The sequence below is a fragment of the Podarcis liolepis genome (genome assembly GCF_965112155.1).
Source record: "Podarcis liolepis genome assembly, chromosome: 6".
NCBI classification, from domain to species: Eukaryota; Metazoa; Chordata; class Lepidosauria; order Squamata; family Lacertidae; genus Podarcis; species Podarcis liolepis.
In genome coordinates this window covers 73,256,245-73,280,942 of record NC_139559.1, presented here as the reverse complement: position 1 = coordinate 73,280,942, position 24,698 = coordinate 73,256,245, and the positions used below count along the sequence as shown (strand labels likewise).

The 24,698-nt window shown below is 43.8% G+C and overlaps 1 protein-coding gene across 3 annotated transcripts in view; it reads left to right on the top strand.

The window, feature by feature from the left end:
• GFI1 (growth factor independent 1 transcriptional repressor) overlaps window positions 1-11,470 on the top strand; it is a 39,319-nt gene extending 27,849 nt beyond the window's left edge. For all 3 annotated transcript variants that reach the window (XM_083511189.1, XM_083511190.1, XM_083511191.1), the window contains exons 5-8: window positions 991-1,397; window positions 2,764-2,901; window positions 5,933-6,098; window positions 9,846-11,470. In XM_083511189.1, coding sequence (XP_083367315.1) covers window positions 991-1,397; window positions 2,764-2,901; window positions 5,933-6,098; window positions 9,846-10,024 — 890 coding nt within the window. In that variant the 3' untranslated portion in view covers window positions 10,025-11,470. The remainder of the gene's footprint in view (window positions 1-990; window positions 1,398-2,763; window positions 2,902-5,932; window positions 6,099-9,845) is intronic.
• Window positions 11,471-24,698: the final 13,228 nt, after the last annotated feature.

Sequence of the window (24,698 nt, the reverse complement as noted above, 5' to 3'; positions counted from 1 at the left end):
CCTCTTCCACGGCAAATATGATGAGTAAAAACAACCCATTGTGCCTCTGCAGCAACTGCTGGTATGGAAGCTTCTTAGCACTAACCACAAAATACGTAATAAAAATAAAAACAACAACCCAGTTACACCCCTCCAAAAACCCACATTTTAAAAGGACATAGAATGTCAATCAAATCAATCAAAGGCCTGGTTAAAAAGGAATGTTTTTGCCTGGCGCCTAAAGGTGTATAATGAAGGCGCTTGGCAAACTTCCCTGGGGAGAGCATTCCACAGACAGGGAGCCACTGCAGAGAAGGCCCCTTCTTGTGTTGCCACCCTCTGAACCTCTAGAGGAGGAGGCACATGAAGAAGGGCCTCAGAAGATGATCTCAGGGTCCAGGTAGGTTCATATGGAAAGAGGCAGTGCCTGAGGAAATGTGTGATATATATGGGGGATATATGGAAGAGAAGTGATTGGACCAGACAAGAGGGCCTTCTTGGTAGTTGCACTTGCCCTGTAGAACACCTTCCCATTAGATGTCAAGGAAATAAACAATTACCTGACTTTTAGAAGACATCTGAAGGCAGCCCTGTATAGGGAAGTTTTTAAATGTTTGATGTCTTACTGTATATTAATTTGTTAGAAGCTTCCCAGAGTAGCTGGGGTAACCTAGTCAGTAGGGCAGCATATATTATTATTATTATTATTATTATTATTATTATTATTATTATACGGGGCAAAGAAACTCAGCCCAGACACATTCCATCAAGCTCCACCCCATGATGTAGATGTCAGGTGGTGGCATAGCAGTCAATAGCATGACTGGAGAAAATGGAGTATGTAGACACTAATGTTGATCATGAACAAAGAGAAACAGGATATGCACAACCTATTTGTAAGATAAGCCTGGAAGCACCCTATATACTAAAGAGCTAACACAACAAAGAGGTCGAGTGCGTGTTCTGTGTGAACCCCGTTTAACTGCCTCCACTCAATTTGTGTCTCGACAGCCTCTGAGCGCTCCATCTGCCCCTCCTTGGACGAGGCTCCCCCCTTCTCCGTGCCCTTGAAGCCCTATGCCTGGAGCAGCCTTGGGAATTCTGAGCTGAGACATTTGGTCCAGAGCTACAGGCCCTGCCCAGGTCTGGAACGTAGCTCATCCCTTGGTCTCTTCTGTGAGAGGGGATCTGAGCCTGCTCTCTATGGATCGGAGCGCAGCTCAGCGCTGGGACTCTATGGTGACTTTGGCTCCTCTGGACTCTTTGAGCGGCCAGCAGCAGCATCCGGGATCTACGTGGAAGGCCCACCTGGACTCCAGCAGGAGAAGAGTGCAAGTAGCATCAAATTGGAATCAGAGCTCCTCTGTCGCCCCCTGTTAATCAGCACTGGTTCCTACAAGTGTGTCAAATGCAGCAAGGTATGGATCATATTCTATGATTCCCCTTTGGTGGCATTCCTCTGTTCCACCCTACTCCACTCAGCCAGCTTCAGGGTGGGGGTTATTTAGGGGTGGTGAGGTCCGAAGGCTTGGGCAAGGTTGGTCAAGACAGAGACAGGTCCCTCTTTATTGCTTAATTTAAGGATGTGTGACTAGGAAGCTTGTACGGGGAAGGTGGAGCCGTGGCATATTCATTGTTCAGATAGCTCTTATGAACATAAGAAGATTCTTGCCCATGAGCCCAACATCCTGGTTCCTACAGTGGCCAACCCAATGCCTCTCAGAAGCCCCAAAACAGGACATGACAGCAAAACCCCTTTCACTGTTGTTCCCCAGCAACTGATATCCAGAGGCCTGCTGTCTCTGATCCTAGACATAGTATACAGCCATTACTGACCAATAGCCTTTTGCAGATCTGGCTGGACTTCACAATTGTCCTTGTTTTGTAACATTTCTAAACTTTGCTTTTGTCACAGACACTCTAAGCTGTTTGTAGCATTTCTAAATCATCAATCAAGTTAGACAATGAAAAAAACCTGCTACATATGACACTATATATATATATATATATATATATATATATATATATATATCCCTAAAATTATAAACTGCATATGAAGCAGTATCAGATAGATATACTGATCGACAAAACAGTATCAATTATTACAGGAGACTACATACCTGTCAATCAGCATTTCAGCTTGCAGTAACAGTGGCACAACTAGGTAGTGGTGTAGCATTGGGGCGGTTTCCCCAGACCCAAAATTGTTAGGAGCGTAAAATTTCAGCACCTGGTGCTGCCTCAAAACAGCTGTGCGCTTTTGTTGCTGAGCTCCGTTGAAAAAGGCTTCTCCATGTAAACCAAGAAGTGACCTCTCCAGACAACAAAATGACTCTTCTTTTCTTATTTCTGTGGCTGCCATTGCCTGGGTGACACACTATTAGGGAGTTGAATGTGCATGCATACCTCATCCGTTTCCCTCCATGTGGCCCCGGGCACTCGCAACCCTTGCTACACCACTGCAAGTAGGAAATATTAGGCTCTGGACTTAATTGTCTTATGAGGACCGCTCTCTTTAGATGGTAACATGCATTACCTCATTTGTTTCAAAATGTGGCCATCTAGCCGGGCTGTGGCTGCGATCCCTCTTGCTCATTCCACTGGCTTGGGCCATTGACACCTGCCCCACCCTGATGGTACCAATACCTAGTAATGTTAATTGGTTGAACCACCGTGGGGGGAAACACTCTCCTAAACAGCTCTGATATCTCAGGTTCAGGACCTGCTGTGAGCTTCAGCCCTTCCTGAACCATAATTCTCTTTGTCTTCCCCGCTGCTTCTCAGGTCTTCTCCACTCCCCACGGCCTGGAGGTGCACGTTCGTCGTTCGCACAGCGGCACCAGGCCCTTCGCTTGTGAAATGTGTGGCAAGACATTTGGCCATGCAGTTAGCCTGGAGCAGCATAAAGCTGTACACTCACAGGTGAGAACCCCAGGGAAGGTGGCAAGTGGTTGGAGAGGGTTCATCCACACGGTGGCTTAATGCAAAGAGCCAGCTTTCTGTATCTCTATTAATTCTCTGATGTTCTCCTCCAAAGCACTGCCTCCTCACACTTTCCCCCCCTTCAGTCCAGATTTACTCATACCGGGGATACTCTGAAACAGAGAGGGTGCGAGGAAATCTGGATTGAGGGAGGGGAAAGTGTGGAGAGGAAGTGATTGGAGGAGAATGTCATACAGACAATGAAGAATTAATGGCTGTACAGTGGTACCTTGGTTTATGAACTTAATCTGTTCCGGAAGTCCGTTCTTAAACCAAAGCATTCTTATACCAAGGCGTGCTTTCTCATAGCAGCGTGGGGACTCAATTTACAAATGGAATACACTCAACAGGAAGCGAAACATGTTCTTATTCCAAGGCAAAGTTCACAAACCAAAACACCTACTTCTGGGTTTTGCAGCGTTCTTAATCCAAGTTGTTCATAAACTAAGATGTTCTGAAACCAAGGTACCACTGTACAGTAAACTCACTATCTACAGTACATCAGAGTTTCCCAAACTTGTTTTTGGACTACATTTTGGACTACATTTCCCACCATCCTTGACCATTCGTTCTGCTGGCTAGGGATGATGGGCATTGTAGTCCAAAAACAGCTGGAGACTCAAGTTTGGGAAACCCTGATCTACATTAAATTACAATATAAATGAGCCTAGAGTGACAGATTCATGGGACTAGCAGTCTCCTTGCCAGGGAAAGGTGTGTGGGTTATCATGCAGGGCTGGTGGGGATTAATCCTGATTACAATCCTACAACCAACCTGAAAGGTGCTCACCAAAGAGACGAAACAGTGATATTTCATATGTTTTGCTGCAGCCTTCCCCGGCCTGCACAACAAACCCATATGTGCACGTGTACACACACACACAGAAACTTCCATCAAATTTGCCGTTCTTTTTTTAAAAATAACTTTTTATTGGGTTTTAAAAATAAGAATAATGTTATACAAATAAGTATACCAAGTTTTCCTCATGCCATTTGTCTATCACAAAAATAGCATAATACATGTGGGGTAATATCTACAACATGTGGTTCATTATTAGTGGTCAGTGTATAAATTCTTGGCTCATGAATTGGTTAAAAAGATTAGGAAGAAAAGAGGGGCAAAGAGGGGGAGGGGGGATAGTAAGTGTGGTGGGGGTCAGGTGATGATGCTTCTGTTCTTCCGCTTAGTGTATGTGTGGGGTTTTGTGCCAGTGCAAATTTCCCTTCTTAAAATTATTAGCGATCCTGGAACACAAAAGTGAAGTTTGAGGGTTTTGCGATCTAGATTTGGAGAAGCATTAATACCACTGCAATAAATCTAAGTAAGTCTCTCTTCCTTCCCCACTCCTGCCGTGCATTAGAGTACGAATAAAAGAGTTAGAATGATGATCTGTTGCGACCATGATGGACGCATACAATAGACAAGCCTTCTTGTGTTTTGGCTCAGTTTCCTCCCCACCCCCTCATCCTTTCCTTTTTCTTTTTTCTTTCCCATAATGGCTTATGCTCTATGCCATGTACAGTGGTACCTCGGGTTCCATACGCTTCAGGTTACAGACTCCGCTAACCCAGAAATAGTGCTTCAGGTTAAGAACTTTGCTTCAGGATGAGAACAGAAATTGTGCTCCAGCGGCACGGCAGCAGCGGAAGGCCCTATTAGCTAAAGTGGTGCTTCAGGTTAAGAACAGTTTCAGGTTAAGAACAGACCACCGGAATGAATTAAGTACTTAACCCGAGGTACCACTGTACATAGATTTTCTTGACTCTGGTGACAAAAAGACACCTACCTGAGAACTCTAGGTGCTTTTTTAAATTGGAGCTGGAAGGATGAATACTAAAGGCTTTTCATCACAAAATGTACCGTATTTTTTGCTCTATAAGACTCACTTTTTCCCTCCTAAAAGGTAAGGGGAAATGTGTGTGCGTCTTATGGAGCGAATGCAGGCTGCACAGCTATCCCAGAAGCCAGAACAGCAAGAGGGATTGCTGCTTTCACTGTGCATCGATCCCTCTTGCTGTTCTGGATTCTGAGATTCAGAATATTTTTTTCTTGTTTTCCTCCTCCAAAAACTGGGTGCGTCTTGTGGTCTGGTGCGTCTTATAGAGCGAAAAATATGGTAACTCTCTCTGTAATACACATGTAAAACCTGCGGAACACAAGTATCACATGCAGATGTTTCCTGGTTCAATTCTCAGTATCTCCAGAGTGGTTTGGGGATGTTTTCATGGTTCGGGGGGAAATTACTTGATAAAACAGAACATTTCAATATAATGGCATATAAGTCAAGTCCCAGGTTTGAAGGAGGAGGCAACTTCAGGCACACACACCCCTTATCCAATGCAGTCACTATGGGATCTATATTTTGCGACAAAGCAAATGGCCACTGTATATCTGAATTATTTTGAATAATTCTGAGTTTTGTTTAGGCAAGAATACCCATAAATGTATTTTTAAATTATTGGATATCTGCTTTCAAAACTTCGGGTTTTAATCTACAGTGGTACCTCAGGTTACATACGCTTCAGGTTACAGACTCCGCTAACCCAGAAATAGTACCTTGGGTTAAGAACTTTGCTTCAGGATGAGAATAGAAATTGTGCTCCGGCGGCGCAGCAGCAGCAGGAGGCCCCATTAGCTAAAGTGGTGCTTTAGGTTAAGAACGGTTTCAGGTTAAGTATGGACCTCCGGAACGAATTAAGTACTTAACCTGAGGTACCACTGTATATTTTGATATAATTGTGTTATTCCAACGTGTTTTTTCCTCGTGAATATTTTATATTATTTTATGTAAGCACCTTTAAGTGGTACATCAATCTTCTTAAACCAAAGGGGGTGGAAATCAATTATCAGATTTTTTTTAAAAAAAGCTGCTTCTATGTACCGTAAGTGGTTAGCTATGAACAGATATTCTAAACGCATTAAATGAAGAAAATGTTGCATCTGCATGAAGGTCCTGCTTTCTCTCGGCAGGAGCGCAGCTTTGATTGTAAGATCTGCGGTAAGAGCTTCAAGAGGTCCTCCACGTTGTCTACCCATCTTCTCATCCACTCAGACACCCGGCCTTATCCATGCCAGTACTGTGGGAAGAGATTTCACCAGAAATCCGACATGAAGAAGCACACTTTCATCCATACAGGTGAGAATCGCTACATCCCTCTTGGCCTCCCAGAATCAAACAAACAAACAAATATCAGTCCACCTCCCACCCCCGGCTGTTGGGATAAATGGACATCTTTATCCGCTGGTTTCTTTTTTTGTTAAATCGTTTTTATTAATTTTCCAATTAAGAAACATCCAATTTAGCATATCAAATCGTAATCCAATAAAAAAAAAAAAACTAAAATAAAAAAGATCAAATTATCTTCCAAATTATAATTATTAATTTTTGGGACTTCCCATAGTTTGGACCTTGAAGCACATCTCCAAATCTCAATCCTGCCTCTCATCGTTATTTCCATATTTCCACATCTCGATTTTAACCTTCTAAACTTCTTTTTATCCGCTGGTTTCCTCCAGAGTGATGCCGGGAAAGCAGGGTGGACTAGCTGACAAATTTATTTTTTGTCTCTCCAAGGTACAAGTAGTTTTAGAAAGACAGACACGCAAGCCCTCTTCAGCTCTTCCTTTAAAGCAGAGGAGCTGGCAAATGTTTTTCTATGTGAGGGCCACATTCCTTTCTAGGCAGCATTCTGAGGGCCACATGCCAGGGGCGTAAAGAGACGCTGGACAGAGCAATGCAGTACTGCCCCCCCCTAAAAAATGTTTAGGGGTATGCGTACCCCTGCATACCTCCCCCCCCGGGGGGGAAAGCACTGGAGCAACAAATGTCAGTTTCCCCTTTATACTGTTGTTTCTATCCACACTCCTGAGGCAAGAAACAAGATGGCGCCCTCCCCATTGCATGTGTATAGAATTCAGTTGACGTCTCTACCAATCCCTGTGCCCCAGCATTTGCTGCCTAATGAGCGCATTTTGTTCTGCTTAATGGTAGGCCCAGCCAGAAAGTTGGAGGATGCAGATCCGAACAGTCAGTCTTGATACTTGCTCTGGAGCTCTCTTGTGTATTATTGAGTTTTCCCAATCGAACTGTTTGAGGGCTATTTTCAGCGGTAGGCAAGGCACCATGATCTTGAGTTTCTGGGGAACATGGAAACAAAACAAAAACGCAGATTGAATAGCTGAGGAAAACTGTTAGGAGAAAGACAAACAGAACACGCTGCAGATTTAAATGGAGCTTTTCTCAGGGGGTATGTCTTCTGACCCAGCAGCCTTCTGTATCCACTGAAGTGGGAGTAAATAACAAAGATATTATCCCCCATGCGAATAAAAAAGAGAAGGAGAGCTTTGCAGAGATCTATAGAGTCCGACACCTGTTTCCTACAATGGCCAGCCAGATGACTATGGAAGGCCCACAAGCAGGAGATGAGGGCAATAGACTCTCCTGCCATTTGCTGTTTGGCAACTGATATTCAGAGGCATGTTGCCTCAGTTACTGGATGTGATGCAAAACCATTAAGGCTAATGGCCACTGAGAGCCTTATTCGCCATGAATATGCTTAATCCCTTTTTAAGACTGTCTACGTTGGTCCAGCACTGCATCTTGTGGTAGCAAACTCTACTATTTAACAATTTAGCTTCATCAGATAATCCCTACTTTTGAGAGAGGGAGAAAATGGTCTCTCTGTCCACCGTTCTCCCTGTCACTCACAATTTTTCTAAGCTAAAAAACCCCAAACCTGTTTCTCCTAGGGAAGTTGCTCCGGCCCCCTGATATTTTGGCTGCTCTTTTCCAGCTCTAAAATATCAGCTGTACACTGTATTATAAGAGTGGTTGCACCATAGTTTTGTGTAAAGGCATTGTGTAGGTGGTTCCATCGTATCCTACTGATTCCCAACATGGAATCTGCCTTTTTCACAACAGTACCACACTGGATCAACATTTTCATTTGGCCACTCACCACAAATGCAAGATCTCTTTTCAGTCAGTGCCAGCTTAAATCCCAATGAAATAAGGATTTCTGCATGACTTTGCACTTGCTTAAATTGCCATTTTAATGTCCATTCACCCAGTTCTGAGACAGCCTTTTGGTCCAAAGCTTTATGTCATTCTGTATGGCTGGTGTGAAAAAACGCCTCATATTACACCTTGGAAAATGCAATTCATGGTCACTGCTGTTGTGAGTCTCCATGTGCAATCTGATTTCAAGAGCGTCACTGATATTGTCCATCTCCGCATTGCCAACTCCATTCTCCACCCATGTCCTGCCCCATTTTTGTGAACTTTTATTGGTTTTTAGAAACCAATTGCTTGTCACAGTTTCAAAGTGCACCAGTCTACTCTCAGCGTAATGCCACTTATTTTGAGCATGTGTTGATGGAAAATTAGATGCCCCTCAGCAAAACCTCGCAACGTGTAAGAACAAATGGCTGCAGAATTATTTCCCCAGGAAGCGTGACCATTAACATTTCAGAGACAGGGAAGGAGGCAGTGAAAGAAAAAGGCCTTCTGTGGTTAGGACGAGGACAGCACCCGGATTTTAAAATCAGGTTCTTCCACTTTCCAAACAGGCACACTGGCTTAGTGAGCAATGAGGGCCACTATCTGTGTGCATGTTTGGGAGAGGAAATTATTTGTGCAATTGGAAATAGAAACAAACAATCCAACTGCATCAAGACTGGGGCTCCTGAAATGCTCTTTTCATCTGAAGAGGAGGTGAGCAATGAAGAACGAGCTGCTTAGGGGAAGAGGGTGGAAATCTTCTTCTGAGTTACCTGAAAGGGTAATGTGAGGGTTCCCTTGTCTCCTTCTTCCAGTTGTGCCTTGTCAGAGAGTGGCTGGTACTTGTCCTAAACTAGGGTGATTAAAATTAGCACAAAACTTGACAAGGATCTTAAGGATGCTATCCTAGGGTTGCCATATTTCAAAAAGTAAAAACCAGGGCACCCCGAAAGTTGTTCAGTTTCTTTTAGACAAACCCCAAAGTTGTTGAGTTGAAGGTTTGTTAATTTTTTGTTTCTTTACAAAAACTCAATTCTCCAATTGACTTGCCTAAGATCCAGGACAAAGCGCTGCCTTTTGGAAATTCACCTCCAGATGTCCGTCTTTTGAAATCCCGGGAGTGTCCAGACATATGGCAGCCCTATGCTATCCATAGTATTTATTCCAAGTCACCCGCCCGTATTGGATATCTGGGGGTGCCATTTTCTTTATATATATAATTTTTATTAGTTTTTTTAACATATCATTTTCAACAGCAATTAAACATACTTTTACATCTTATTCAAATTTTTGACTTCCATCAATCCTGTCTGAAAATTTTCCAATCTAATCTCTCAGTATGCATTTCTTATCTTCCCTATTACATTTCAAACTCATAACCAATATCTCTATCTTTTTCTACTTTGTAACACTTGGTATATTTCTCCTTACAAAACATCTTTTAGTCCTACTAGAGTAATTTGTTGCTCTTCAAATAATTCATATACCGTATTTTTTGCTCTATAAGACACACTTTTTCCCTCCTAAAAAGTAAGGGGAAATGTGTGTGTGTCTTATGGAGCGAATGCAGGCTGCGTGGCTATCACAGAAGCCAGAACAGCAAGAGGGATTGCTGCTTTCACTGCTTTCTGGCTTCTGAGATTCAGAATATATTTTTTTCTTGTTTTCCTCGTCCAAAAACTAGATGCGTCTTGTGGTCTGGTGTGTTCTATAGCGCAAAAAATACGGTACTTCTTCCAATCTTCTGTAAATCTCTGGTCCCGCAGGTTTCGAATCCTTCCTGTCATTTTGTCCATTTCTGCATTTTCTATTGGACTTTTCAAGCTGGTTTGTTAAGGGGGCTACGTTGTTGTAACTTTGTGCCCATCCTTTTGTAATCTGCAGGTGAGAAGCCCCACAAGTGCCAGGTGTGCGGCAAAGCCTTCAGCCAGAGTTCCAACCTCATCACCCATAGTCGGAAGCACACGGGCTTCAAGCCCTTTGGCTGCGATCTGTGTGGCAAAGGCTTCCAGAGAAAAGTGGATTTGCGGAGGCACCGAGAGACGCAACATGGTCTGAAATGAGAGCCATGCAGAATCTGGGCGGGGAGGGGGAGGGAACCCAGGGAACCCCCAAAACACTATGTCAACAGACTTTTCCTCCTCCCTTGGTGGGCTCCCCTCTTCCTGCCCCTGCCTCTCTTGTCTGGCCACTTCCTGCCATCTTCTCACTAAACAGGAAGCCAGAGCAGACTGGCCAGCATTTTGTAGAACTTCACCAGAAGGTCTTGGAATGAAAATGGAACGCCAAGGCTGAAGTAAGGTGGGGTGAAGTCTTTCCCCCCCACTCTGTGTCTCTTCCTTTAAAATTAAACACTGGAAAAATAACATGCGCACCCCACCGCCTTAAAGCCCCCAAAGTCTTTGTATACATAAGCTACTGGTGCCTATGAACCAGAAAGTCCTTTAAAAAATGAATTTCCCTGCTAACCTTTGATTTCCTGAAAGTTATTTTTTATCTGGGAAATCTAAACTACCTGAGTTTACATGGTCAACACACTGAGCAGCTTGACAATGGAGAGAGAGAGTGACTGTATTTGATTTTCTACCGTTTAACAACTTGCGACTGGTTTTCATCAATTAATTGGACCTGGACTCTCAAGGTCCTGCCTTTTTCAGAGTTTATAGAGCTCCTATTAGGCAGCTTCCTAGGATTGCTCCCAGCTAACTGGTCCTAGGCTCCAAATTTAAGAGTATTGAATTGTGGCCCAATACATTTTTCCAACTGAGGGAAAGAGCCCCTTGGCTACTTCAGCCAACCTTGCCTAGTCATGGTTGAGAATGCCTGAATAAGTTGGAGGTCAGCATTTAGATGTTGTGCAGAGTCCGGCATTCCCCACATGCTCCCCACATGTGTTTCACCAAGCTGTCATCCCATATTTCTTGTCTTCGTTGCACACCCAGGCCAAGTGTTAATCTCCAGTAGCTCCCTTCATGCCAGGGATTTGCAACTTTTAGGACAACACAATGCTCCTATCCAAGAATTTCAGTCTACCTACTTTATGTCCTGGTTTTTGTGTGGTCCATGTATGGCTTTTCCTTTGCACCTGTTGGGAAGAGCCAATAAGAAAGAGCCTTATTATTAAAAATTGTTGAAGAGGGCAGAAATAAGGGATGAGGACAGATTTTGGCTTTTAAATGTCATTGGCATTCTGTGATTAGATAACCAGTAGGTGAGAAATAGCTGAGGAGCTCCTGTTACTCTGGACTGAATATTTAGGTTATATGCTCTCAGATGGTCTCATGCCTGGAAGGACCCATAAATTAGTATCAGTTTGTTATAGTATGAATTTGCCTTAACTAATCCTGTGCATACCTCATTGTGGGCGGGGGTGGGGGAAGAATCTGTTTTTACTTTATAGATAGGATTGTAAACGCCTTTATTTAGATTTTACAGTGTGTCTTATGTTCATTGATGCATATTTATTGGAATAATGTTTTAAATTAATAAAGTCCCAAGGATCCTCAGAAGCAGTATTTATTTCATCAGGACGTATTAACCAAACCAGAGGTGGGATTCTAGTTGAATTTACTTGGAAATCGGGTCCACAAATCAATGGAGTTATTTTCCGCAGCGGTGTAGGAATTACAGCAAATCAGTTAACAATGCTTGCTGTACGATCAGACAAAAAACAAGACAGAACACTGAAGCTGGGAGGAAGACAGACAAAGCGCAAATCAGCCAAAAAGGTGTCACTTTAAGGCCACACTTTGACAGGCATATTCATGTCAAATCAGTGCCAGAGTTGGAATCCTATCAGCCTGTGCACCATATACATATATATATACCAATATAGTGCCAAAGAGTACAAAGGTATGGACAGCTGCACTGCAAAACAATCTGATTCCCCCACAGCGGTGCCCTCCTCCTCGACATTGCAGTCACTGCCTGGACAGGAGTTTATATTGCACATGATACAAAAAAATAATAATCAGCCAGCACGGTCTTGACTGAGCAGGATCATAGATAAGCAGATTCTTTTTCTAGGGTGCAACCTGATACACGCCTATTCAGAAGCAAGTCCTGTTGGCTTCAGTAGGGGCTTACTCTCCGGTAAATTGGTGTAGGGTTGCAGTCTTTTGATCTCCTCCGCAAGCTGTGCGCATGTAACCTACGTGGCAATTATACAGGCTTAGAGAGCATGCGAAGGAAGCTATTTCAGCATATTACCAGGATGTGACACATTTTTTGAGAACGAGAAAAGAGACCTAAAGAAGCACAGGGTTCAGAGAAGGGCTGGATTTACACCCACACTTTTGACTTTCTTTGGCTTTGCATGTGGAAAGCTCAGAGAAATGAATGCTGAGTTGTTTAGGACTGGGGAGGATCACTGGTCACACCTAAGAGGAGACGGTCAAGTTCATGGATGCAGACCTGTAGCCCCCAGATTTAGCTGGAATATAATGCCCATCATCCCTGGACATTGGCACTGCTGACCAGGACAGATGGGAACTGCAGTCCAATATATCTGGTTGCGCACCTGCGGCCTAGCTCATTTCATTCCTAGCAGAACCTCTAGGCGTTTCTTTGTTTTGTTTTAAATTGTATGAATAATTAGCAGTTCTGAATTTAGTGTAATAAATCCATTTAACTAGGAGAGCCTGAATAGTCCCACCTTGCTCGTTCAAGACACAGTTCATTTTTATAATAGATCTGGGCTTCCCAAACTTGGGTCTTTAGCTGTTTTTGGACTACAATTCCTATCATCCTTGACCACTGGTTCTGCTAGCTAGGGATGATGGGAGTTGTAGTCCAAAAACAGCTAGAGACCCAAGTTTGCGAAACCCTGTGATAGGTTGCCAAAGTATCAGGCTCGGAGTGCTGAAATGGGGTTCTGTTAACTGGGATAGCCAGGAGATCTTGTGTGAAGTAATAACCAGGGACTGCGCAACATCAGGTGCTAAGTAGACCAGCAGACAGAGAGCAGTATCAAGACAGTTCCTGCCTTCAGACTTACAATCCAAAAGACAAGGCACATGAGAGAGAAAGAAAACTTCTGGTTCTGTAATAATAAAGTTATACAGTTTTATAAAAAAAAATGCCTGGGAGTTCTGTGGGAGATGGAATATTTCAATGTGCCCCGCTAGTGGAAAGCTAGCCTGTCAGGGATCTAAGTCTAGCCTGCCCTCTAGTCCCCCACGACAGGTTAGTGCGAATAAGTTTTCCTGATGTGAAATATTCACTCCCATCACCTCCCTAGGCATTCTGAAACAGTACACTTTCAGGAGGGCCATACTATAAGATTCCTCTAAATATGGGGCTTTGAACACACATAACTCCTGCCCCCAGGTCTTGGAGCTGTTCACTCAGGATATCCAGAAAACCAGCACAGGTTTTCTGCATTTGGAGGGCAGTACGGATAGTCAACTCAACATAAAGGAAAATGCAACAAAATCCTATTCCAGGCATAGGCAAACTCGGCCCTCCAGCTGTTTCGGGACTGCAACTCCCATGATCCCTAGCTAACAGGACCAATGGTCAGGGATGATGGGAATTGTAGTCCCAAAACAGCCGGAGGGCTGAATTTGCCGATGCCTGTGACCTATTCAAACCACCTGCTCCTTTCTTGATATAATTCTGCACTTCCAGTTGTGTTGTCCTAAGGCGCTAAATGACATAGTTCTCCTTTTGAGAACTATGGCTGCTTCGTTCTGTAGGGGCTTGGGATGAAAACTGGTGTTCACACTGTTACTGATAAAAAAATTGTTTAAATAAAGGTCCTTCGCTACATGACAACCTCCAGTTGTCTGCAAGCTCTGGCGACATGATTTGTCAGAATGTGCCACACACCTACAGGAAAAGTTTATGGATTTAGGATGGACAAATCTGTCGATTTTCCATTTCTCATTTTTGCAGTCTCAAGTTCAGTTCTCCAGCTATCTGCACAAGTCTGCCTTTTGATATAAATTTCACCAGCATTTAAAAAACACGTTTATCTTAATAAACACATTTTTATACAACTCTGCCTGATAAGACACAGTCTTTTTGCAAGCAATTTCCCCAAATATAATGCATTTTATAGATCATTTTCATGAGTATATGCATTTCAATGCATACTTTCCCCTATCATACACACACACTCACCCAAACACATACACTTTATTTGGTTGGAAAACTGCATCAAGAAACTCAGAGAAGTGCAGCTGTCAAAAAGTAGCTGTGTTTTGGCACATACTGTATAGTGTTTAGGAAAGTTTGAATTAGGTAGGTTTGCATTAAAATCTTAACCACACCAAACGCCTAGTGTGGATTCAGGTCAACACTCTCTCTGTGCCCCCAAATATTAAAGTCCATGATGTGAGACATTTTAAAAATTGAATTCATGTGGTAACCTTTCAATGCAATTATGGCACATGGTCGCTTTTTCCGCCACTTTTGGATGTAGTTTACTTTGTCATATCTTTGCAATGCAGGTGAGTATCTCTATTTTCGTTGTTTATTAAAAGAATTTATGTATTGTTCTTTCATGTGGAAATACCAAACAAAATGAAAAGGAAACCCCAGCAACACAACACAATAAGACCAAGTCAACAAAACAATGTTAAAACCTCAATCACAACAGAACTACATTGAAATATCAGCCGCAGTTAAGCAGGAGGAATGTTAGAAGTCGGTATTATTGCACCCTGACAGGCAAAAATAAGTCACACGCAAAACTGCTTTTTAAAAATAACCTTTTTGCAGTGAAAAACGGTGCTGGGGTGGGAAATATCGTAATAATCTAGGCAGGTAGGAATCAGAACAAATTATTGAGGCTGTTACAGTGTGAAATTTGAAGATTGCAAATATCTTCCTTAATGTTATTACTTGGTTGCATTAAAAATGCATCGCCTATATTATGTGACTCATTATTCATGAAGCGGGTTCCATACCTTTTGTCTGCCAGAGTAACTGAAGGAAAAGGTAAGAGGAGACAGCGGCTGTGCACACCTTTATGTCTCTCACTGAATTTTTTATGGCCCCTCCAGCTAGCCAGTTGGTGAAGCTCTGTGTCCACACAAGAGTGGAAAAGCAGAGCTATCTCAGAAAGACTAACCCTTTCAGGAGCTAATTTGAGCTTGTGTTCATTCACGCCAGCGGTGATTAAATTACCTATCGAGTGCGCTGAGCTATCATGATTCAGGGCACGGGAGAACAAGGTGGATTTCACCTGATTGATTTGAAACGCGCGAGACGGGATGGAGAAGGGGAGGAACAGAAGAGCGGAGGAAAAGAACGGACAACAAACAAACCACCCCCTGCTTGCCGATGTTATCATTTGATCCTGACAGAAAATGGAATGTTTTTTTTAAAAAAAAAATATTTTGCTAGCGTTAAAATTTTTCATTCCCCACCCCACCCCACACTTCCTCCAAGGAGCTCTGGATGGCTCCTGCCCCTTCCCCTTGCTTCCCCGTCAGAATAACCCTGTGAGGTAGGTTAGGTCAGACCATGAGTAGGCAAACTAAGGCCCGGGGGCCAGATACGGCCCAATCGCCTTCTAAATCTGGCCCGCGGACGGTCCGGGAATCAGTGTGTTTTTACATGAGTAGAATGAGTCCTTTTATTTAAAATGCATCTCTGGGTTATTTGTGGGGCATAGGAATTCGTTCATCCCCCCCCTGCCAAAAAATATAGTCCGGCCCCCCCCACAAGGTCTGAGGGACAGTGGACCGGCCCCCCTGCTGAAAAAGTTTGCTGACCCCTGGGTCAGACTGATGGACACCCAACAAGCTTTTTATAGGTGAGTCAGTATCTGAACCCAGGTCTCCTGGCTCACTGGTACAATTGGGGAATTTCAGACTCCAGACTTAACGGTCTTACAGGAGATGGGGCCTATTTAGATGGCAATGGGTGTATTGCTTTACTTTAAAATGTGTTATGCCAGCCTTAAGAACCTAAGAAGAGCCTGTTGGATTTAGGGAATGGCCCATCTAGTGAAGCCTCCTGTACAACTATAATCTCTGACCCTTGGTCATGTTGGATGTCTGGGGCGGATGGGGCTTAGAGGCCAATACCATCTAGATCAGTGTTTTTCAAACTTGGGTCTAACCAGCTGTTTTTGGACTGCAGTTCCAGTCATCCCTGACCACTGGTCCTGCTAACTAGGGATGATGGGAGTTGTAGTCCAAAAACAGCGGGAAACCCAAGTTTGGGAAACGCTGATCTATCTAGAGGATAGGTGAGTATTCAGAGAAGCATGTGGCCACAATAATCCATAATGAATTGGGAAAAAATGTTTAAAAGTACTTTAAAAAAGTACTTTAAAAAAACAACAACCAGAGTCCTTTTTGTTGGGGATAATTTAGACAGAAATTCCCAGGTGTCCAAAAAGGTTATTTATGTGTGCCACTACTGGAGCCCTTGTTTTGTTAGCCCAAAAATGGAAAATGAGTGAGGTCCCAGCTAAAGAAGAATGGCAACTTAAGCTGATGGACTAAGCGCAGCTTGCGGACTTAACATATAGAATAAGAGAACAAGAAGAACATAACATTTAGAGAAGATTGGAAAATGTTTATTGAATATATGGGGGGGGGATTGTGTACACTTGAAAACATTGGCAGCATTAAGATAAATTCAACAGTGTAAATAAGTTTTGATGGATGCAATAATGGAATACAGAACGGTTTAGTTTATGTAAAATATGCAGGGATTGATGATAAGCAAAATGAACCATGGAAACAGAAGAAGAGAAGTCACTGATATTTTAAGGTTGTTTAAATGAATATTCTAAATTGTAAAACAGAAAATTTAATAGTGTCCCATCATAGGACGTTTCTAGCCCTGATCCAGAACCTGGAGCTGATCCAGAACGAGCCACATGCTTCTCTGTTTGTCCATACGAAGCATGTGGCTCGTTCTGGATCAGCTCCAGGTTCTGGAGTAGGGCTAGAAATGTCCTGCGATGGGTCCTTGTCCCGGCCTTGCCCACACTGGTGCTCTCCTATCCACTTTCATGGCAAGCGTTCACCCAACCTTTAACCAGTAGGAAGTGGCGGCCTCAGGGAGTGGGTGGGGAGAAGCTCCAAGGAGGATACAGCTATGTTTGGAAGACATACAACAGTTGTCCTGCTGCCCTCCCATACAATAGAGGACACAGCCACAGTTCGAGTAAGATTCAACCACCACTCCAGTCAGCTTCTGAGAGCCAGTGTGGTGTAGTGGTTAAGAGTGGTAGACTTGTAATCTGGTGAACCGGGTTCACGTCTCCACTCCTCCACCTGCAGCTGCTGGGTGACCTTGGGCCAATCACACTTCTTTGAAGTCTCTCAGCCCCACTCACCTCACCTGTTTGTTGTTGGGGAGGAAGGGAAAGGAGATTGTTAGCCGCTTAGAGACTCCTTCGGGTAGTGATAAAGCAGGATATCAAATCCAAACTCTTCATCCCGAATGTGTACACGTCACCTTCTCCTTTCTGCAGGCAGCAATATGCCATGATTTGCCACTGGCACATTTGGCGGCAGCAGCAGCAGCAGCAGCAGCAGCAGCAGCAGCAGCAGCAGCAGCAGCAGCATCTAGATGTGGGAAGCCACCTGCCATTGTAATTTCCCCAAACACCACAGCAGCAACACTGTTATCATGTATTCCAGGGCACTGAGGGAATATTTAAATGGTGAGCGGCTTCTCAGTCAGTGCTACCAAGCACTCAGGTGTGCAGGGTTCCAGCCTGCTTAATGAATCCTACTGGATCCCTCAACCTTTGTCATCCGAGGTTGTGGGTGCTGCCAACTGGTAGTTGGGCAGAAAGTCAACAGAAGTTAAGTCACTGCCCCACTCATGTCCCTGAAGGCATGCTTCTACTCTCTTCCATATAAGGGATAACTAAAGTGATGGCTGAATGGACACCGCTGCGGTTGGCCAGAATTTACCTTTCACTCTTGGCGCTGGGTTGCCTGGGTTATCTGAGACACCTGGATACCAGTGATCAGCCTTCCAACAGTTGCGTTGTTTTTTATTATTATTACTGAAGCGCACCTGCAGGGGGCTGTGAAACTGATAAGACCAGCAGCAGCATGGAAGAGGGGGTGCAGAACCCCCCAGTCAAAATCAGGCCCTCTCAGCTGGCCTCCCAACCACACGGGAAAAGCAAATTCATTTCATTTTTATTTTTGAAAATAAGCCTGCATCCCCTGGCATCTCATCTAGTTTGGACTCCAGTTCATCTGATCAATTTTTATTACACCTGTTCGTTATATGCATATAAATGCCACGGAGAGCAAATAGGAAGCTGGGGGTGGTTGTGGAAGCCTGAATCTATAAAAACGTCAGGCACACATCTAGCAGGGATATTTACTGCCCATTGCTTGACAAAGATTAACTTGGTGTTGGCCATAAAATCTTTCAGTAAAAAAATTAAGAAAGGGAGCACTTTCAGGGGGGAACTGCCCCAGCATTCTGATAATTAGTTTCTTCTGCACAGTGAAAAGAAAGGCAAGGAGGGCACCTGGAAATTAAAAGGATCTGTTAACGTTCGGGTTTTAATCTCCATTTTTGCTCCCTGGGTAGCATGCACAAGATACAGAACTGGAAATAAGACAGCAGGCAACATTCCCTTCATATATGGTTTGAAATTCACACAAAGCAGCTGAACAAATGACAGAAAAACACACACACCACCCAACACCTGTGTGGTTTTGACGTTGGTCAGTGTCCATTTTTCACTTTAACTGCTACTTCTATGCCCTCATCCAGCTCTGCCTTTTTTCCACACTCTTGTTACAGGGTTGCCAACTTGAACAAAATATTGGAGGGGTGGGCAGGTAAGCCCTGACTCACATAATCAATCACAAGATGCACCAATTGAATGGCAGTGTCCATCAGCTTTTTTGCGGGGGCTGGCCCTCTCTCAAAACAACAACTACAACAACAACAACAACAACAATTGGTGTGTGTGTGTGTGAAGGGACCTCGGTCCCTTCGATTTGACTCCTATGTGTTGCTAAATTATCTAAGGTGACCAACAAGGTTTCCTTTACAGTTGCCCACTATGTCTTCATGTCAGATATAGGCCTGATTTCGCACATCACGTTAAACCAAACCATGGTTTAGCGTGAAGACATGAGCATGTGTTATCATGTTAGTTTGCCACAGCAGCTATGTTGGATAGCTCATCTGGTAGAGCATGAGACTCTTAATCTAGAGGGAGAAGGAGGGGAAGTTCCATTGTGCAAGTGGCAATCCTTTAACTAGCCGATCTACTGCATGGGATACCATTGCCCAGTGTTTCCAAATCGTTACAGACTTGTCTGCCTTCTCTTGATAACTGTGGAAGAATGGAAGATATTTATTGTATATATACAGAAGCAATGTACACAGGTTAATACATTAGCAGGGTTTTAAGATTACTTGTACAGTGGTACCTTGGGTTAAGTACTTAATTCGTTCCGGAGGTCCGTTCTTAACCTGAAGCACCACTTTAGCTAATGGGGCCTCCTGCTGCCGCCGTGCCACCAGGGCACAATTTCTGTTCTCATTCTGAAGCAAAGTTCTTAACCTGAAGCACTATTTCTGGGTTAGCGGAGTCTGTAACCTGAAGCGTATGTAACCTGAAGCGTATGTAACCTGAAGCGTATGTAACCTGAAGCGTATGTAACCCAAGGTACCACTGTAATTTTATTATGAATGGATAATAGGTGATTTAAATATGTTACAAATTTAACAATGGACATGCAGTATCTTGATAAATAATAGAACCAAGGAAGGGATTTGAGGGAAGTCAATTTGTTTTGTTTTTGTATTTTTGGAAAATCAATAAAATGATATATAAAGATTTAATAGATTCAAACTTAGTCATGTTCCCAGCTGAGAGACTTGAAGGGTTATCATCAGGTATAGCACACCAGCTCACTGAATGAAATATTTAAAATGATTGTGCAGTGTTCATCCTTTGAATATTTATTCAGAAGAAACACCTTGAATTCACATGCTTTCCAGAGCCCAGTGTCTGTGCATGGTACAGACACCAAAACCAGCTGTGAAGTCCTGATGTGTTCCCCCCCCCTTTTACTTAGAACAGAGGATGTGCTGGTTTAGCACTTCCTGTCCTGGTGGTGCCAATTCACAGGTCAGACCTGTGCTACACAACTTATGACTCACCTCGCTGAGTGCAAGTCATCAAGCTTCCTTTCAAAAGCTCCCTGCTTTTGCAGCTCTAGGCAGGTGTCAAGAGGTAGACATTTATGGGGGCCTAGGTAAACCCCCAATACATGGCTAGTGCCCATGGAAGCTGGTCCGTTACGGTGAATGAGGCCCCGCTCCACCAACTTCAGTCTGTCCCCAGCCAGCCACGCTTGCCTGCCTCCTTATTTACATCCAATTCCAGGAGTGGCACTGCCTCTCAGCGTTGCTCCTTGTAAAGGAGGATGGGGACAAATCTATGATTTGTTGCCTCTGCCTGTCATTGGCTCTGGCTTCACTTTCTGTTGGACTTTCTACCTTCTTTCCCACCAGTCCCAATGGGCACAAGCCTCCTCTGGCCAGTGGGCTGTGTTTGGCTTAGTGGCTGACAAGTTATGCAGGCCTAATGTATGGTGTTGAACCTGTGCTCATTGAATAGTCTGCACAATGCTGAATTAAGGGCAGACTATGTCCTAGGAAAAGAGATCTTTCCTCTAGTTCCCAGGTTCCATGTGTGACTAGGTTATGGGAAGGATCAAAAATGGGATTTCCCCTGAGATATTTTGACGAAGGGTGGTGGATAAATCTAATAAATAAATAAAAATAAAATAGAAGACCTGCCCAACTAAAGATGGCTGGTACTGGACCCTTTTTGCAAACTAGTCTTTTAAAATTCTCTTCCTAGTTCCATAGGTATTTACTTGCAGGACTTTCAATAGCATTTATAGGTGAGGTAAAGGCTGGAGGAGACTCTTGAGAGTCCCATGGACTGCAAGAAGATCAAACGCATCCATTCTTAAGGAAATCAGCCCTGAGTGCTCACTGGAAGGACAGATCCTGAAGCTGAGGCTCCAATACTTTGGCCACCTCATGAGAAGAGAAGACTCCCTGGAAAAGACCCTGATGTTGGGAAAGATTGAGGGCACAAGGAGAAGGGGACGATAGAGGACGAGATGGTTGGACTGTGTCCTTGAAGCTACAAACATGAGTCTGACCAAACTGTGGGAGGCAGTGGAAGACAGGAGTGCTTGGCGTGCTCTGGTCCATGGGGTCACGAAGAGTCAGACACGACTAAATGACTAAACAACAACAACAACAAAAGGCAAAGGACCCCTGGACGGTTAAGTCCAGTCAAAGGCGACTAAGGGGTTGCGGTGCTCATCTCACTTTCAGACCGAGGTAGCCAGAGTTTGTCCACAGACAGCTTTCTGGGTCATGTGGGCAGCATGACTAAACTGCTTCTGACACAACAAAACACTGTGACAGAAGCCAGAGTGCACGGAAATGCCGTTTACCTTCCTACTGCAGTGGTACCTATTTCTCTACTTGCACTGGTGTGCTTTCAAACTGCTAGGTTAGCAGGAGCTGGGACAGCGCAAGGGAGCTCACCCTGTTTCATGGATTCAAACTACCGACCTTCTGATCAAGAAGCCCAAGAGGCTCAGTGGTTTAGACCACATATAAACACACACTTGGGGAATTGAGGATGTACACACGGATGAGTACATTGGATCCCAATTCTCTTTGTAGCTGCTGAGTCTTGTAGAAATACAACTACTGACCTGCAACTGAGGATTTCATATCCGTAAAGGAAATTTGCCTCATTTCTGTTTCTCAGCCAGATGTCTACTTTTCTCCAATCCACACATACCCTCATACCCTCTCCACCCAATAGTTAAGAGTGCAGATGTCTGCGAAAATTCAGAAAGTGGCATGTTTGGGCATTGAGGCCTCGGTCTAGCTAACAGATGTTATGTGTAATGCACAGTGAAATCAAGGAATGACTAACCTGGGCTCTAATCATAGGATGTAATCAAGGCAGGTAGTGCTGGCTGATGGTGGACTCAAGTTTGTCATAATGGAGCAGCCTCCATTGATTTATACTTAACCCAGTTCAGTAGTTCCGGCTTGAGCAGAAATAAAAAGCCTTTAGAAAAGTGTCCTAGCTTAAATTATACTTGTAGATGACACTGAAAGAGTCTTAGGAAGACCTGTCATGAGGAATTGTCAGCCATGTGCGGTAAATCACATTCTACGAAAGAGTTTCTCAAACATGACACATCAAATGGACACTCAAAAGGCAAAAGGATAGAAGCCCAAATGAAAGCACACTACACCATTCACAAAACAGAGAAATGCGCTAATACCTATTTGGGTGGAATGTGGGTCAATAATAAAGCCAGTGGTCAGAATCTAAAGAAAAAGAGCAGTGAGAACAGAGGAAAAATGTGATTCGGTTCACATTTGCAGGTGATGCTGATAAATTCACTTTCTGAAACAATAAACATACCAATACACAGCCATTTCTCGTATTTGGTACTTCTCTGAACTTTGCAACGTTGTTCTACACTACAGTCAAGCAATATGTACAAAAATGCATATGCTGAAGAGTGAATTAAGTAGGGCAAACTGTACAAATGCATCTCTAAGTGAAAATAATATGCACAAATGCATCATGCTAGACAAAGTCGCTTTGCAAAAATGTGCATATTAGGCAAAACTGCAGAAGAAGGGTTATCGTTAGGAGAAATTTACGGTAAAATGGAAATGAGAGGTGCTTAAAAAACCCAAAACTGTAACGTGATGTGGAGAGCTGAGTTTAGGAGTGGAAAATTTAGAACCTGTGAGAAACTAAAACGGATAGATTCAGCCACCCCTGGAGAGAGGCAATGCACAGAATCCAGTGGGTTTAGAAGAAAAGCTGATGCGAGGGCAGCGAAACAAAAAGGCAATGGGCAACGGCTGCATCCCATCCTCTTTGAAGCGTAGTGATGCAACTCAGATTGGGGAAGAAACCCTGGAGGAAATACATGTTCTTAGAACATCTCACCGTTGGGCTGGAATCAAAGGAGAGGGGACAAACGGACGACGGAGCAATCACGCTATCTTTACCGGCCACAAAATCAATCTAGAGATTGCTAAACCTGTAAGGAAACGGAGTGCTGAGGACACCTAAACTGTCTTGCCACCGCAAATTGGCTCACAACAGAGAGAAATTGCATGGGATGGAAAATCACACAGGAAATAAAGAAAGGTGTTGGTGAGGAAAGAGAACAGCCCAGTCTCTGCGGGCTGAGCTAACAGGGAAAATTCAGGCCAAGAGAAAAGCACCCCCCCCCCCCCGTTAAGGAATTACAGGCAAAAATGATTAAATGATATTATTACTTCCAGTGCTAATTAATGCAACTGTTAGGCTTGGAAAGCTCTTCTTTTGAATATTTCCCCCAGAATTAACAGAAACTTCAAAGTTTAGCGAATGTGCAACATAGGATGGTCCTTGGGTATAAAATACTTGATCGCTAAAAAGAAGAAGTGATATTTCCGTAATTAAAGCCTAAAACTTTTGCAGACTGAGCACGGAAACCAACTATGCATTTAACATCCCCTCCGAAAGAAAGAAAAAAGTACAGTGGTACCTCGGGTTACATACGCTTCAGGTTACATACACTTCAGGTTACAGACTCTGCTAACCCAGAAATAGTGCTTCAGGTTAAGAACTTTGCTTCAGGATGAGAACAGAAATCGTGCTCCGGTGGCGCGGCAGCAGCGGGAGGCCCCATTAGCTAAAGTGGTCTTCAGGTTAAGAACAGTTTCAGGTTAAGAACAGACCTCCGGAACAAATTAAGTACTTAACCCGAGGTACCACTGTACAGAGGGATGTGGGTGGTGCTGTGGGTTAAACCACAGAACCTAGGACTTGCTGATCAGAAGGTCGGCGGTTCAAATCCCCGCGACGGGGTGAGCTCCCGTTGCTCGGTCCCAGCTCCTGCCAACCTAGCAGTTCGAAAGCACGTCAAAGTGCACGTAGATAAATAGGTACCGCTCTGGCAGAAAGGTAAACGGTGCTTCCGTGCGCTGCTCTGGTTCACCAGAAGCGGCTTAGTCATGCTGGCCACATGACCCGGAAGCTGTACACCGGCTCCCTTGGCCAATAAAGCGAGATGAGTGTCGCAACCCTCGAGTCGGTCACCACTGGACCTAATGGTCAGGGGTCCCTTTACCTTTACCACTGTACAGAGAAGTTGTTTGCACCTTGTTTACTGCTGCTGGGTTTGTAGCACTTGTGCCTCACACAAGGGACATCATTTAAAGTTTCTGTAGAGCATGGATGAGGAACCCGTGGTATTTTGGATGTTCCTGGACTCCCAACTCCCATTGGACTCAGCCACCATGTCCAACAGTCCAACAAAATCTGGAGGGCCAGAAAATCTGCTGTCGAGGGAGGGAAGAAAAGATTACAGCAGACGTGATAAGATTCAAAGAAAGCTTCAGAAATAACATTGGGGTTAAATTCAAGATAAATTCGGTGGGTGGGGGAAATAAGCAATGTATTTTAAGTCAGGGCATTTACTGTGGTTCCTTTCTTATGCCTCTTACCCACCAGATATGGGTGTTTCTGAAGAATAATCACAGGTGATCTCACCTCTGAGTTACTGCTTCCTGCCCTCCCTAAATGGCAACCCTGACTGGAGCATATCCTGCCATTGTAGCAACGTGGCGGGGGAAATGTTGGCTTTGTGGCTTTTTTTGTATCTGATCTTACAACTCTTGTTTCTATTTGCTGAAGAAGGAACAATTCTACAAAGTTTTTGCGTTTCGTTA